Source organism: Oncorhynchus kisutch, linkage group LG9, assembly GCF_002021735.2.
Source record: "Oncorhynchus kisutch isolate 150728-3 linkage group LG9, Okis_V2, whole genome shotgun sequence".
Classification (NCBI taxonomy): domain Eukaryota; kingdom Metazoa; phylum Chordata; class Actinopteri; order Salmoniformes; family Salmonidae; genus Oncorhynchus; species Oncorhynchus kisutch.
The window spans coordinates 36,588,694-36,605,500 of NC_034182.2; the positions used below are offsets into that span (position 1 = coordinate 36,588,694).

The window sequence follows — 16,807 nt, forward strand, 5'->3', positions numbered from 1 at the left end:
CCTCTGTCTCTCTCCTGTGTCTCTCTCCTCTGTCTCTCTCCTGTGTCTCCTCTCTCTCTCCTCTGTCTCTCTCCTGTGTCTCTCTCCTGTGTCTCCTCGGTCTCTCTCCTGTGTCTCCACTGTCTCTCTCCTGTGTCTCCTCTCTCTCTCCTCTGTCTCTCTCCTGTGTCTCTCTCCTCTGTCTCTCTCCTGTGTCTCCTCTGTCTCTCTCCGGTGTCTTTCTCCTCTGTCTCTCTCCTGTCTCTCTCTCCTCTGTCTCTCTCCTCTGTCTCTCTCCTGTGTCTCCTCTGTCTCTCTCCTCTCTCTCTCCTCTGTCTCTCTCCTGTGTCTCCTCTGTCTCTCTCCGGTGTCTCTCTCCTGTGTCTTTCTCCTTTGTCTCTCTCCTCTGTCTCTCTCCTCTGTCTCTCTCCTCTGTCCTCTCTCCTGTGTCTCTCTCCTCTCAAATCGAAACAACAGGGACCAGCAGATTGTATCTTCAGACACACAGAGACAGCCTTTAAGGCCTGGTTTAGACCACAGTATTTCCAGGATAATGTTCACTGTCATTGTGTCCATGGGTCACTTTGGTTAGTAGGCCTAATTTCTGACCAAAATATTCAAATGATCTGCTATCTATTACAGTCTTATCAGGTACTGTGATCATAGTTAAATTGTTAAAGATTACAGTACTGTGATGGTCTAGATCTCTGGCATTGTATGTCTGTCTTTTCTCTCTGTCTCCCCCTCTCACTCTATACCTCTCTCTCTCTCTCTCTCTCTCTCTCTCTCTCTCTCTCTCTCTCTCTCTCCTCTCTCTCTCTCTCAGTCTCCCCCCCCCCCTCTCTCTCTCTCCTCCCTCTCTCTCTCTCTGTCTCTCCCCTCTCTCTGTCTCTCTGTCTCTCCCCCTCCTCTCTCTCTCTCTCTCTCTCTCTCTCTCTCTCCCCCCTCCCCTCTCTCTCTCTCCCCCCTCCTCTCTCTCTCTCTCTCTCTTTTTCTCTCTCCCACTCTCTCTCTCCCCTCCTCTCTCTCTCTGTGTCCCTCGCCAACTGTCTCTCTCTCTCCCTCAGGTAAAGGGAAGAAGGACTCTCAGAAGAGTCAGAAGGGAGGCACGCTGAGTAAAGGGGCGGGGAAGAAGATCACTAAGATCATTGGCTTAGGCAAGAAGAAGCCGTCCACTGACGAACAGACCTCTTCAGCCGAGGAGGACATACCCACCTGTGGTAAGACACCTGTTAGGGGTTAGAGGTCACATCTGGGGTGTAGAGGACAAATTATATCAAGGGTGGATTGGTCGTATAGGTGCTCTGTTAAAATGTGTTCTAATACATTGTTGTTGTTTCTATGTAGAATGTACGGGGACATGTCTTGACTTACAACAAACAGAACTGCATCTATTGACCCATTTCCTGGTCTGCCGTTTCACCATTGGTCATTTTACCCCACCCCTTTATCCTAACTGGTCCGTCTTGTCTGATTGACAGGCTACCTGAACGTGCTGTCCAATAACCGCTGGCGTGAGCGTTGGTGTCGTCTGAAGGACAACCAGCTGCTGCTTCATAAGGACCGTACTGATCTGAAGACCCACACGGCCAGCCTTCCCCTCAGAGGCTGCGAGGTCAGCCCCGGACTGGACTCCAAACACCCCTTCGCCTTCCGCCTGCTCCGCAACGGACAGGAGGTGGCTGTACTGGAGGTAGGTTGGTGGTCAATGGGTGGAAGTTGGTCATAGATTCAGATCTGGGATCAGCTTACCCACCACTCCAAATCTGAACCTTCACGTTCAAATCATCAGATCTGACCTTAAATCAGTGCCCAAGGGGCAACTTCCCACACTATCAAATGCACTAACTAGCTAGTGAGTAGCTTTGTGGTTATGTGATAGTTTGACTTGGATATAAAATTGTGCTGGATCTCTCTAAACCCTCCTGTTCTCTCCAGGCGTCCTCCTCAGAGGTCATGGGTCGGTGGCTGGGGATGCTGCTAGCTGAAACAGGCTCTATCACAGACCCTGCAGCCTTACACTATGATTACATAGATGTAGAGACTACCGCAAACGTTATCCAGCTGGCCAAGCAGTCCTTCTGGTGAGAGACACACACACACACACACACACACACACACACAGGGGTCATTTTGTTTTCCAGATGGGCTGTGAGCATGCAGTTCTGGGCTGATGAGATGTAGTCGTTGTTTGTGTTTGTCTCTTAAGTTGTTATTCGTATGTTTATATCTGGTGTAAAAAAGGAAAAAGGAAATATCTATATTTTCTTAAAGATGGGGTGTTGGTGGGTATGGTGGCCGTGTGTGCACGGTGTTTTGAAACCACCAAAAAGGCAAGCGTTGTATGACAGATTGGGTGGGTGCATGATGGTATGTGTCCACTATGAGGTTTTGAAAAACCCCTCAGCCCCTGTTCAGTTAGGAATGCATGTCTCTGGATCAATGTTTCCCTCAGAGGATGTGAGTCACTCTCTTACCAGCATTGTTTTCACCAGAGCACTGTGTGCAGTCCAGTCCTGCCCACACAAACAAAACACAACACACTTAGCAAAGGGCTGGATGAAGAGTTTCAATATCAACTGGACTACAACATGATTGGACTGTTATTTGTATGATGGGGACACTATGAGACAACAGCTATAAGGGTCCTTAAAGGCAAATTATCTTCTTATTCCCGATAGGGCTCTACATTTCTATAGATGACTAGGATTATGAGGAGAAGGTGTCATTTGTCCTTGTGTTGTCACGTGTATAGTAACTCACAGTGTCCTCCTCAGCTTCACTAGTAAACGTGCTGTATCTCCCAACCCTTATCTGGACAACCCTGCCAACAGTTACGCATGTCCCTCTGGAATGGCACTGCACTATGATGATGTGCCCATCAATGGAACGGTAAGCACACACACACACACACACACACACACACACACAGAAAACAAACAAAATATCTATATATAAAACAAATGGGAGCAGTATCTCTCCATCTCCTGTCTGGATGCTGCATTGTGATGGCTTGCATCAGGGACATCTTTCTGTTTCTCATCCTCTCTCGCTCCCTCTTTCCCATGCTCATCCCTCTGATTCAATTATTGTGCAACTTTCAAGTACGTTCCCCTGCTCCAACTCGCTGGTCTGTAACAACAACATCAACCCTTTGGTGTCCTCTTTTTTTCTTCTCCTCCCCCCTTTTATCGTCTCATTTGCTGGCTCCTTTGTTCACTCTGTTTCACATTTTCATCTCCCCTTCTCTCTTATCATTTTCTTTCTCTTTATATTTCCTTTTCTCTCCTCTGCCCTTCTCTCCTCTGCCCTTCTCTCCTCTGCCCTTCTCTCCTCTGCCCTTCTCTCCTCTGCCCTTCTCTCCTCTGCCCTTCTCTCCTCTGCCCTTCTCTCCTCTGCCCTTCTCTCCTCTCCCCTTCTCTCCTCTGCCCTTCTCTCCTCTGCCCTTCTCTCCTCTGCCCTTCTCTCCTCTGCCCTTCTCTCCTCTGCCCTTCTCTCCTCTGCCCTTCTCTCCTCTTCTCTCCCCTTCTCTCCTCTCCCCTTCTCTCCTCTCCCCTTCTCTCCTCTCCTCTTCTCTCCCCTTCTCTCCCCTTCTCTCCTCTCCTCTTCTCTCCTCTCCTCTCCCCTTCTCTCCTCTCCCCTTCTCTCCTCTCCCCTTCTCTCCTCTCCTCTTCTCTCCCCTTCTCTCCCCTTCTCTCCTCTCCTCTCCCCTTCTCTCCTCTCCCCTTCTCTCCTCTCCCTTTCTCTCCTCTCCTCTTCTCTCCTCTCCCCTTCTCTCCTCTTCTCTCCCCTTCTCTCCCCTCCTCTTCTCTCCCCTTCTCTCCTCTCCCCTTCTTTCCTCTCCCCTTCTCTTCTCTCCTCTCCTCTCCTCTTCTCTCCTCTCCTCTCCCCTTCTCTCCTCTCCCTTTCTCTCCTCTTCTCTCCCCTTCTCTCCTCTCCTCTCCCCTTCTCTCCTCTCCTCTCCCCTCCCCTTCTCTGCTCTCCCCTTATCTCCTCTCCTCTCCCCTTATCTCCTCTCCCATTATCTCCTCTCCCATTATCTCCTCTCCCCTTCTCTCCTCTCCCCTCCTCTCCTCCTCTCCTCTCCTCTTCTCTCCTCTCCCCTTCTCTCCTCTGCTCTTTGCATTCCTTCCTCTATCGTAAGGACCCTGAGGCGCTATACTCCAGCCCTGCCACCGGAGGGCGACGTCTGAGAGAGGAGGTGTTGTATGAGAACACTGACCCCGACCTGTATGAGAACATGCCTTCGCCCAAGCTGGCTGCCCGCTACTCCCCCAAGCCCAGTCGCCTGGCATCATCCTCCTCCTCTTCCTCCAGCCACTACAAAACCCCTGGCCCTGTCAAATCCAAACTCCTCTCCTCTTCCTCCTCTTCCTCGGCTAACACTAACACTAAAGCCGTTGCTCAGGTGACTAACGCACTGCTTTCCTAACATTTATGCTACCCTAACACTGAACTCTTCTCTTTCATATCAAATGGATAGTTCACTTCAAAGTCAACATTTATCAAACATTTTCATACCTAAAAGATGTTGGGACCCTTGTGACATTTCTTGTATAGACCCAAATGCCAATGACACCATCTAAATTCCATCGAATAACTTTGTGATTTTGCCGTGAACTCTCCCTTTAACTAAATATGAATTAAAACAGACAGCAATTATTTGCTAAGGGAGAAGTGACAGGGATACTGTATGTCTAGAGGAGGGGATTGGACAGAGATACTGTATGTAGAGGGGAGGGGATTGGACAGAGATACTGTATGTAGAGAGGAGGGGATTGGACAGAGATACTGTATGTAGAGAGGAGGGGATTGGACAGAGATACTGTATGTCTAGAGGAGGGGATTGGACAGAAATACTGTATGTAGAGAGGAGGGGATTGGACAGATACTGTATGTAGAGAAGGAGGGGATTGGACAGAGATACTGTATGTAGAGAGGAGGGGATTGGACAGATACTGTATGTAGAGAAGGAGGGGATTGGACAGATACTGTATGTAGAGAGGAGGGGATTGGACAGATACTGTATGTAGAGAAGGAGGGGATTGGACAGATACTGTATGTAGAGAAGGAGGGGATTGGACAGAGATACTGTATGTAGAGAGGAGGGGATTGGAGAAGGATACTGTATGTAGAGAGGAGGGGATTGGACAGAGATACTGTATGTAGAGAGGAGGGGATTGGACAGAGATACTGTATGTAGAGAGGAGGGGATTGGACAGAGATACTGTATGTAGAGAGGAGGGGATTGGACAGAGATACTGTATGTAGAGAGGAGGGGATTGGACAGAGATACTGTATGTAGAGAGGATGGGATTGGACATAGATACTGTATGTAGAGAGGATGGGATTGGACAGAGACACTGTATGTAGAGAGGATGGGATTGGACAGATACTGTATGTAGAGAGGATGGGATTGGACAGAGATACTGTATGTAGAGAGGAGGGGATTGGACAGAGATACTGTATGTAGAGAGGAGGGGATTGGACAGAGACACTGTATGTAGAGAGGAGGGGATTGGACAGAGATACTGTATGTAGAGAAGGAGGGGATTGGACAGAGACACTGTATGTAGAGAGGAGGGGATTGGACAGAGATACTGTATGTAGAGAGGAGGGGATTGGACAGAGACACTGTATGTAGAGAGGAGGGGATTGGACAGAGACACTGTATGTAGAGAGGAGGGGATTGGACAGATACTGTATGTAGAGAAGGAGGGGATTGGACAGATACTGTATGTAGAGAGGAGGGGATTGGACAGATACTGTATGTAGAGAAGGAGGGGATTGGACAGAGATACTGTATGTAGAGAGGAGGGGATTGGACAGAGATACTGTATGTAGAGAAGGAGGGGATTGGACAGAGATACTGTATGTAGAGAAGGAGGGGATTGGACAGATACTGTATGTAGAGAGGAGGGGATTGGACAGATACTGTATGTAGAGAGGAAGGGATTGGACAGAGACACTGTATGTAGAGAGGAGGGGATTGGACAGATACTGTATGTAGAGAGGAGGGGATTGGACAGATACTGTATGTAGAGAAGGAGGGGATTGGACAGAGATACTGTATGTAGAGAGGAGGGGATTGGACAGAGACACTGTATGTAGAGAGGAGGGGATTGGACAGAGACACTGTATGTAGAGAGGAGGGGATTGGACAGAGACACTGTATGTAGAGAGGAGGGGATTGGACAGAGACACTGTATGTAGAGAGGAGGGGATTGGACAGAGACACTGTATGTAGAGAGGAGGGGATTGGAGAAGGATACTGTATGTAGAGAGGAGGGGATTGGACAGAGACACTGTATGTCTAGAGGAGGGGATTGGACAGAGACACTGTATGTAGAGAGGAGGGGATTGGACAGAGACACTGTATGTAGAGAGGAGGGGATTGGACAGAGACACTGTATGTAGAGAAGGAGGGGATTGGACAGATACTGTATGTAGAGAGGATGGGATTGGACAGAGATACTGTATGTAGAGAGGAGGGGATTGGACAGAGATACTGTATGTAGAGAGGAGGGGATTGGACAGAGACACTGTATGTAGAGAGGAGGGGATTGGACAGAGACACTGTATGTAGAGAAGGAGGGGATTGGACAGATACTGTATGTAGAGAGGATGGGATTGGACAGAGATACTGTATGTAGAGAGGAGGGGATTGGACAGAGATACTGTATGTAGAGAGGAGGGGATTGGACAGAGATACTGTATGTAGAGAGGAGGGGATTGGACATAGATACTGTATGTAGAGAGGAGGGGATTGGACAGAGACACTGTATGTAGAGAGGAGGGGATTGGACATAGATACTGTATGTAGAGAGGAGGGGATTGGAGAAGGATTAAATAATGCAATTTGAGTCTCAATTCTTGTTACATGTGTTATTCCTGCAGAGACATGCTTTGTTTTAATATAACAGTGTAGATACTGGCCACCCAGAATCTAGGTTTCCAGACATTATCCTCAAAGTCCCTGCTGGCTTAGTCCTACTGTAGTGTGTCTCTTAGTAATGTGATTAAAAACATGGCTATGCAGAGGAATGGTGTTACAAGCATATTGAGCCCCTCATAAAATGTCCAGGTTTGAGTGTATGGGAGTTAGGGTCTGAGACATTGACCATGCACTCTTTAGCAAACCTTAGCTAGAGGCCTTGATATTAACTGAGAGAAGTAGGGGGGGGTCAAATAGCTGCAGTGTCTTAGGCTGCGTATCTCTCAGAGCACTGCGGACCACCCTGCTTTTAGAGGGTTGTGTGTGTGTGTGTGTGTGTGTGTGTATGTGTGTGTGTGTGTCCTCAGTATGTTCACACTACTCCTTGCCTTTACACTGACCATCACCTCCATTTTATGTCATAATGTTATATTTGTAAAGACGTTACATCACGTGTCCAACTCATTCCACGGAGGGCAGAGTGTCTGCTGGTTTTCGGCTCCTCCCTTGTACTTGATTGATTTAATTAAGGTCATTGATTAGTAAGGAGCTCTCCTCACCTGGTTGTCTAGGTCTTAATTGAAAGGAAAAAGGTGAAAGCAGCAGACACTAGGCCCTCCATGCTATGAGGTTGATGCCCCTGGTCTACATGAACCTGACATGTACTGAACGTGGCACCCAGCACTGTTACACACATTAGGCATCACATGGTGTTGTCGAGTTGCTGTTTCCCAGCAGAGCTTGTGTGTGTGTGTGTGTGTCCGTCCTCAGATGAACCTTTCATTGTCATCAGACACACAGTCACACACACACACTGCAGGGGTAATGCAGTACAGTAGGACTGGTTTAGCCCAACGCTGAGGTTACTGTGTTATGTTTAACTTAAAATGTGTTTGTACAGCTGTGCACAGAGACGTTGATCATCTCCACCTGGGGAGTTTGGTGGACATTGTGGATTTTTATTGAAGTGGTTTTTGTAGCCATTGTAACTGTCTGTTCACCTCATGGTTTTCATTATATGTGCAAATTATACTTAGCAGTTTTAAGCCTGTGCATTTCAACCAGATTATGAATAGATGCTCTCTCTTCCTCCTTCTCAACCAATCAGCTGAAGGGGAAAAAGGTCCCAGTGACCAATGGGACAGCGTCTAAACAGAAGGTGGACAAGAACCAGGCCAAGAAGACCAATGGAACAACCAATGGAACAGCATCTGTGAAACGCAACAACTCCAGTAAGTGTGTGTCTGTGTGTGTCTGTGTGTGTGTCTGTGTGTGTCTGTGTGTGTGTGTGTGTGTGTCTGTGTGTGTCTGTGTGTGTGTGTGCGCGATAGAGACACATTCCCATGAGTACATTACAGTCTGCAAATCATGACACCCATTACTGGCATGTTAATTCATCTAGTGCTAGCCTGTCACTTCCAGTCATCGTTATACCAGCCACTGGCTGTGATATACAGCGGTAGCCTGGTCTTAGTAGACACTAAGTCTGGCTCCCCACTCCTCAGTCAAACACACCGCTGATCGCTGTCTAGGAAAACTGAAACACCACAATAACCCGGAAAATGCCAGAATTCCCAACTGACAGTTGGTGAAGCAGCAGGAGCGGACATATTTTGTGTGGAGCTAATACAGTTTCTTAGAAAGCATCCGTTGTAAAAACCCAACCTTGTGGATGACTGTCACTTCATATCCAGAACAAACTAACATTCATTCAAATAGCTGCATGAACTGGCACATATTTGGCCAGGGGACAGAGTGGTCACTGGTGGGGCTAATCTGTATGATGGAGGGCTGTGTCTATTCAGTAATGCTTGATCTACGACCGTTTTGAACCCGCTTTCTCAAGACATTTTGGATTCAGTGTCTGTTACACAATCCTTGTTTCATCTCAAGCTAAAATAGGCCCATATCGGTGTATCGATGGTTGAAGATGGCAAGTGGTGGTTTGAATGAGTATAGAGTCCTTCGTAAAGGCTAATGCTCTAGTGAGGAGCGCACACACACACACACACACACAGTCGTCATTGGTGGTGTGGAGAGGCTCCAGTGGCCTCTGTGGCTTAAGGCTTCTTATTCAGGTTATTATTTTCCAGCAGGGTTGGACCCTACCCTCTTCTGGGTGATTAACAGGTATTTCTGGGCTGAGGTTTGGGTTCACTGGGTTTCTGGTCAGTTTATGAACTCTGATGAGCATTGGTTGGTTCTTTCTCCTCTCCCTCCTCCTATTCTCCCCTCTCATCCCCTGTTCTCTCTTTATCATTCCTCTCATCCCTTGTTCTCCCATTCCTCTCATCCCCTGTTCTCCCTTCCCATTCCTCTCATCCCCTGTTCTCTCTTCATCATTCCTCTCATCCCTTGTTCTCCCATTCCTCTCATCCCCTGTTCTCTCTTCATCATTCCTCTCATCCCCTGTTCTCTCTTCATCATTCCTCTCATCCCTTGTTCTCCCATTCCTGTCATCCCCTGTTCTCTCTTCATCATTCCTGTCATCCCCTGTTCTCCCATTCCTCTCATCCCGTTATTTCCTTCCATTCCTCACCTCCTTTATGATTCTATTCTCCCCTTAATCCCTCCTTCTCCCTCCCCCTAATCCCTCCTTCTCCCTCCCCCTAATCCCTCCTTCACCCCTTCTCTCCTCCCCCTCCATTGCCCATTTCCATTGCCCAAACTGCCTCTGGAAGCAATGTCTGCACAATAACTGTTCGTCAGGAGCTTCATGAAATGGGTTTCCATGGCTAAGCAGCCGCACACAATCCTAAGATCACCATGCACCATGCCAAATGTCGGCTGGAGTGGTGTAAATCTCTGCATAACGCTTCACCATCTGGCAGTCCGACGGATGAATTTGGGTATGGTGGATGCCAGGAGAATGCTACCTGCCCCAATGCATAGTGCCAACTGTAAAGTTTGGTGGAGGAGGAATAATGGTTTGGGGCTGTTTTTCATGGTTTGGGCCCCTTAGTGCCAGTGAAGGGAAATCTTAATGCTACAGCATAAAATTATATTCTAGATGAGCAACAATGGCTCAGCCGTGAAGTGGTAGGCCACACAAACTCAAAGAACGGGACCGCCTAGTGCATTTCTGTGCATCCAACTTTCTGGCAACAGTTTTGGGGAAAAGGCCCTTTCCTGTTTCAGCATGACAATGCCCCCTTGTGCACAAATCAAGGTCCATACAGAAATGGTTTGTCAAAATCAGTGTGGAAGAACTTGACTGACTTGCACAGAGCCCTGACCTCAACCTCACCGGACACCTTTGGGATGAATTGGAACGCCAACTGCGAGCCAAGCCTAAACTCCCAACATCAGTTGCCGACCTCACTAATGCTCTTGTGGTTGAATGGAAGCAAGTCCCTGCAGCAATGTTCCAACATCCAGTGGAAAGCCTTCCCAGAAGAGTGGAGGCTGTTCTAGCCACAACGGGGGGACAAACTCCATATTAATGCCCATGATTTTGGAATGAGATGTTCAACAAGCAGGTGTCCACGTCCTTTTGGTCATGTAGTGTGTGTATATAACTCGTCTCTCCTCTCTGTCCTGTAGGTGCAGAGCAGTATAAGTACGGTAAGAACCGTGTGGAGGCGGACGCCAAGATGCTGCAGGCTAAAGAGGAGGAGCTAATCAACAGAAAGCAGGACATCAGGAACCGTCTGACCCAGCTGAAGAAGGACAGGAAAGACCTGCGCACCGCCATGGAGGCCAGCACCGGTATGACACACACACACACACACACTTCTTCTACCAAGGTAGAGAGAAGAGGGAGAGGTGGGAGTGAAAGTAGTGTAAGATGGAGATGATGGGAGGGTTAGTAGTGAGTGGTGTTTAGTGGAGTTATGGATGGGAGGGTTAGTAGTGAGTGGTGTTTAGTGGAGTTATGGATGGGAGGGTTAGTAGTGAGTGGTGTTTAGTGGAGTTATGGATGGGAGGGTTAGTAGTGAATGGTGTTTAGTGGAGTTATGGATGGGAGGGTTAGTAGTGAGTGGTGTTTAGTGGAGTTATGGATGGGAGGGTTAGGTTTAAGATTGAGGGGTGCAGGATGGAAGAAGGGTTTGGAGGGGGAGAGATGGGAGTCAGATGTTCTTTTCCTGACTGACTTCTCAATAAACTACAAATCAAGGTAGGACAGATACTGAGAGTATATGGTAGTGCTGTGACCCATTCTAAAACCTCCTTCCTCTACCTTTCCTCCTTCACGCAGCTAAGCGCTGCGCTGGGTCCCTGGCGGAGCGGCTGAAAAAGGTGGAGGACGAGTGCAAGCTGAAGGAGGACGAGCGGGTGAGCCTGGAGCTGGAGATGACAGAGGTCAAGGAGAGTCTGAAGAAGGCCCTGAACGGAGGAGTCACTCTGGGACTCACCATCGAGCCCAAGTCTGGCACCTCCAGCCCACAGGTCAGACCACGGTCACGTTTATTTTATGAATCACTTTTTACATCAGTGCCTTACAGAAGCCCAGACTAAAACACCAAAGAGCAAGCAATGCAGAGGCAGAAGCACAGTGGCTAGAAAAAACTCCCTGGAAGGCAGATACCTAGGAAGAAACCTAGAGAGGAACCATTAAGTACTGTTCTGGCTGTCTCTACCATGTCTATGACCCATGGCTGAGTCTCAGTACTGTACAATGGCTTCCTTCTCTTGAAAAGTAAACAGACAAAAGCATTTTTTTCCTATGTAAATTAGCCTTGAAATGACTCAAACTAAATCAAACCTGTGCAGAAAAGATAATTGACCTACATTTATAGTCTCTTCACTGTGTCCAGCTTGATAACAGTCATTTATAGTCTCTTCACTGTGTCCAGCTTGATAACAGTCATTTATAGTCTCTTCACTGTGTCCAGCTTGATAACAGTCATTTATAGTCTCTTCACTCTGTCCAGCTTGATAACAGTCATTTATAGTCTCTTCACTGTGTCCAGCTTGATAACAGTCATTTATAGTCTCTTCACTCTGTCCAGCTTGATAACAGTCATTTATAGTCTCTTCACTGTGTCCAGCTTGATAACAGTCATTTATAGTCTCTTCACTGTGTCCAGCTTGATAACAGTCATTTATAGTCTCTTCACTGTGTCCAGCTTGATAACAGTCATTTATAGTCTCTTCACTGTGTCCAGCTTGATAACAGTCATTTATAGTCTCTTCACTGTGTCCAGCTTGATAACAGTCATTTATAGTCTCTTCACTGTGTCCAGCTTGATAACAGTCATTTATAGTCTCTTCACTGTGTCCAGCTTGATAACAGTCATTTATAGTCTCTTCACTCTGTCCAGCTTGATAACAGTCATTTATAGTCTCTTCACTCTGTCCAGCTTGATAACAGTCATTTATAGTCTCTTCACTCTGTCCAGCTTGATAATAGTCATTTATAGTCTCTACACTGTGTCCAGCTTGATAACAGTCATTTATAGTCTCTTCACTCTGTCCAGCTTGATAACAGTCATTTATAGTCTCTTCACTCTGTCTAGCTTGATAACAGTCATTTATAGTCTCTTCACTGTGTCCAGCTTGATAACAGTCATTTATAGTCTCTTCACTGTGTCCAGCTTGATAAGTCATTTATAGTCTCTTCACTGTGTCCAGCTTGATAACAGTCATTTATAGTCTCTTCACTCTGTCCAGCTTGATAACAGTCATTTATAGTCTCTTCAATGTGTCCAGCTTGATAACAGTCATTTATAGTCTCTTCACTGTGTCCAGCTTGATAACAGTCATTTATAGTCTCTTCAATGTGTCCAGCTTGATAACAGTCATTTATAGTCTCTTCAATGTGTCCAGCTTGATAACAGTCATTTATAGTCTCTTCACTGTGTCAAGACGCCCAACATACTCATGAGAAACAGGCTGTTGCAAATGTTGCTGCTGACTCTGAATGGTGTGTATCTGTGTGTCCAGTCCCCAGTGTTGCTGAGGCGTACCCTAGAGAACTCTCCCATCTCCAGCTGTGACACCAGCGACACAGAGAGCTGTTCTACTCTGCCCGTCAACAGTGCCTCCCTCCTCCGCAGAACGACCAATCAGAAACCCTCGGCCGTACGCGGCCATGTCCTCAAGAAGGCTAAGGTGGGACAGAGTTACGGAGAACACACACCAGTGGAGGCTGGTGGGAGGAGCTATTAGAGGAGGGGCTCATTGTAATTTCTGGAACGGATTAGAATGAATGGAACGGTATCAAACATATGGAAACCACATTTGATTCCATTCCATTCCAGCCCTTACAATGAGCCAATTCTCCTATAGCTCCTCCCACCAGCCTCTTCTGACACACACACACCTGCGTTTACACTCACACACACACACACGGGGCGGCAGCGTAGCCTAGTGGTTAGAGCGTTGGACTAGTATCCGAGAGGTTGCAATTTCATATCCCCAAGCTGACAAGGTACAACTCTGTCGTTCTGCCCCTGAACAGGCAGTTAACCCACTGTTCCTAGGCTGTCATTGAAAATAAGAATTTGTTCATAACTGACTTGCCTGGTTAAATAAAGGTTAAAAAAATCACACACACAAAACATCCTCTGCACTCATTCACCTGTATTACCACACACACACACACAAAACATCCTCTGCACTCATTCACCTGTATTACCAAACACACACACACACTCAAAACATCCTCTGCACTCATTCACCTGTATTACCACACATACACACACACACTCAAAACATCCTCTGCACTCATTCACCTGTATTACCACACACACACACACACACACTCAAAACATCCTCTGCACTCATTCACCTATATTACCAAACACACACACACACTCAAAACATCCTCTGCACTCATTCACCTGTATTACCACACACACACACACACTCAAAACATCCTCTGCACTCATTCACCTGTATTACCAAACACACACACACAACACATCCTCTGCACTCATTCACCTGTATTACCACACACACACACACACTCAAAACATCCTCTGCACTCATTCACCTGTATTACCACACACACACACACTCAAAACATCCTCTGCACTCATTCACCTGTATTACCAAACACACACACACAACACATCCTCTGCACTCATTCACCTGTATTACCACACACACACACACACTCAAAACATCATCTGCACTCATTCACCTGTATTACCACACATCTGACACACACACACACACACACTCAAAACATCCTCTGCACTCATTCACCTGTATTACCAAACACACACACACACACTCAAAACATCATCTGCACTCATTCACCTGTATTACCACACATCTGACACACACTCAAAACATCCTCTGCACTCATTCACCTGTATTACCACACACACACACACACACACATCCCATCCTGTATTACCACACACACACACACATCCCATCCCAGTCTAATGACTGCACTGTATTTGTGTGTATTTGCATGTATATCTCAACTCACTCAGTGCTCCCTTTGTTGCAGGAATGGGAGATGAAGACTGGCACATGAGCAACAACTCTGTTCACAACAGTCCTATCTTATTAGCTTTTTATTTTATTTGAATGGGTTTATATATTTATTTAAATCAGTTCGTATGGGGAAGAAGGTTGAAGAGGAGTGCACTACAAGCATAGCCAAACAGAGAGACGATCAAGACAATGCAGATTTTTTTTGGTCTACTTTATTTCCTGGACATAAAGAACTAGCAGTCTTTTTCTAGCGTACCATTGTGTAATACCATGTTATATTTCAACTACTCTGTTGTGTGCTTTTGTATCGCCCAATCTTGTGATTTTTTGTTCGTTTTTGTTTTGCAGTCATCCACTTTCATACAGTCTCTCGTTGCCTGTTTCTCCATCACATAAAACAATCAGGTTTCTACAACTCGTGGGGGTTCCAAAATCAAGTGCATATTTATTTGTAAATGTTTCTTAGGTAACTACTAGCATCCTTGTGATTATTTATGTTGATAATATTTAATGCTTGTTGTATTGTATAGCGCCCTCTCTTTAGAACAGGAACTGCACTGTGCCACTAATGTCCACAGCATCTGGATCCAGCCGTTAGTATCAGTGTTAGGCAATCCAGATGATTTTCAAATCATCAAACCAGCAATACACCTACAGTACTCCTAGTCCTTAGTGGTTGATGCCTGGGAGTGGGCCTTTGGAATGTGCGGGTCAGACTAAGGCGTGGCGGTGTTCTGGTGAGTCTGGCGTTGGAAAAGTCCTCAACCTCAAGTAATGTAGCCTCTTGTATTTACACTTCTACATCCAGGAGCCTCGGGCCAGCTCTTTTAATCATGCCACTGGTGCACTGTAACACTGTGGTCTGGTCTCACTCTGTGTGTGTGTGTGTGTGTGTTAGTTTATGTGTGTATGTATGCATTAGTTTGTGTGTGTGTGTTTTAAAATGTCTTGAGGCACATTCCAACCCCATCATTAATACAGTGTTAGAAATAGAGGCCTGTATGGTCAGAAATACTGTGTGTTCTCTGCTTCAACCAGAGACTGTAATCTGGTTGTGGATTCTTGAACTTCCAGCTGCTCTAGCAACACGTTTCAGCTCATACACATCACACACACACACACACACACATGACACACACACACAACACTCACACACACCACACACACAGACACACACACACACACACCACAGACACTTTTATGTAATGTATTTCTAATGGTGTTTTTGGTAATGATTTTACCACATCTACAGTACACTGCAAAATATTCCCATATCCACACTGCTCAGTGTAATCTAACCACGGTGCTTTATAGGGGTGAGACGTAGCATGTTGATGTACTACTACTATAGTTTTTACTATTTTTACTCAAAGGCACGTTTACCTTTAAAACGTCTGGTTTATGGTGCATTTATTGGCCTAGTTGGAATATGAGGCTGTGCGTAACAAAAATGGCCGCCAACAGCTGTTTTCAAGTTATCAGTGTACATGTTTGTATCCCTCTTTGCCTCTCTATTCATTCAGATTGAGGTTGGGGTTCAATCCCATCGCGGGTTAAATGCATCGTGGCGTTTTAAAGGCAATTGAGTCGACATATACAGCGTTTATTGTGAATGGGAACATTGCCTTAAAAAGCCTCAATGGCCATAACCTGCGATCGGATTGGATCCCGGCCAAAGTCCAACTAGGCTGCGAGTTAGAGCTCTTCACCACAAGATGAGGGAGAGATGAGGAGAAAGGTTTACAGGGAGAGGAGAAAGAGTTACGCATCTGGTCCATTTTTGGATCCCTCTCTTTTCTGTTTAAACAACTTCAAATCTGAAATGGGCAGAGAGAGAGATGATGTCACTCAGAACATGTGAACCCATTGTACCTATACAACGCTTTTTGGGAGGAGGAGGAGGGGGGGAGGAAGGGGGAGAGAGGGGAGGGGTTGGGTGTTTTGGGTAAAGGGAGTAGGGGAGAAACAAGAGTGGAGGGGGGGAGGAAGGGGGAGAGAGGGGAGGGGTTGGGTGTTTTGGGTAAAGGGAGTAGGGGAGAAACAACAACATTGTTTGTTTTGCACCTTAGACTTTTCTACTCCATTGTACATCTATTGACAGTCGCCAACTCGGTGACAAACGGCTGTATATAAAAAGTAATAAACCTCTTTACAAATGTTCCCTTTCTCAGGCCTCGTGTTTATTGAAAATGAAGCTCAGAACTCCATGAAAATGTTATTCATCTGTATGTTCTCAAAAAACAAAGCATTGAAAGAAATGTATTGGGACAGTGCCATTTATTGTTGTTCTGGCTCTGTATGTATTGGGACAGTGCCATTTATTGTTGTTCTGGCTCTGTATGTATTGGGACAGTGCCATTTATTGTTGTTCTGGCTCTGTATGTATTGGGACAGTGCCATTTATTGTTGTTCTGGCTCTGTATGTATTGGGACAGTGCCATTTATTGTTGTTCTGGCTCTGTATGTATTGGGACAGTGCCATTTATTGTTGTTCTGGCTCTG

The 16,807-nt window shown here is 46.3% G+C and overlaps 1 protein-coding gene across 1 annotated transcript in view; it reads left to right on the forward strand.

Moving 5' to 3' along the window:
* Positions 1-16,465, forward strand: part of LOC109896514 (actin filament-associated protein 1-like) — a 131,019-nt gene extending 114,554 nt beyond the window's left edge. The window contains 10 exon segments of the mRNA XM_031832554.1: positions 1,047-1,199; positions 1,461-1,672; positions 1,918-2,063; positions 2,757-2,871; positions 4,124-4,387; positions 8,022-8,145; positions 10,457-10,621; positions 11,112-11,302; positions 12,800-12,967; positions 14,319-16,465. Of these exon segments, the coding sequence (XP_031688414.1) occupies positions 1,047-1,199; positions 1,461-1,672; positions 1,918-2,063; positions 2,757-2,871; positions 4,124-4,387; positions 8,022-8,145; positions 10,457-10,621; positions 11,112-11,302; positions 12,800-12,967; positions 14,319-14,345 (1,565 nt within the window). The 3' untranslated portion in view covers positions 14,346-16,465.
* The last annotated feature ends 342 nt before the right edge of the window (positions 16,466-16,807 follow it).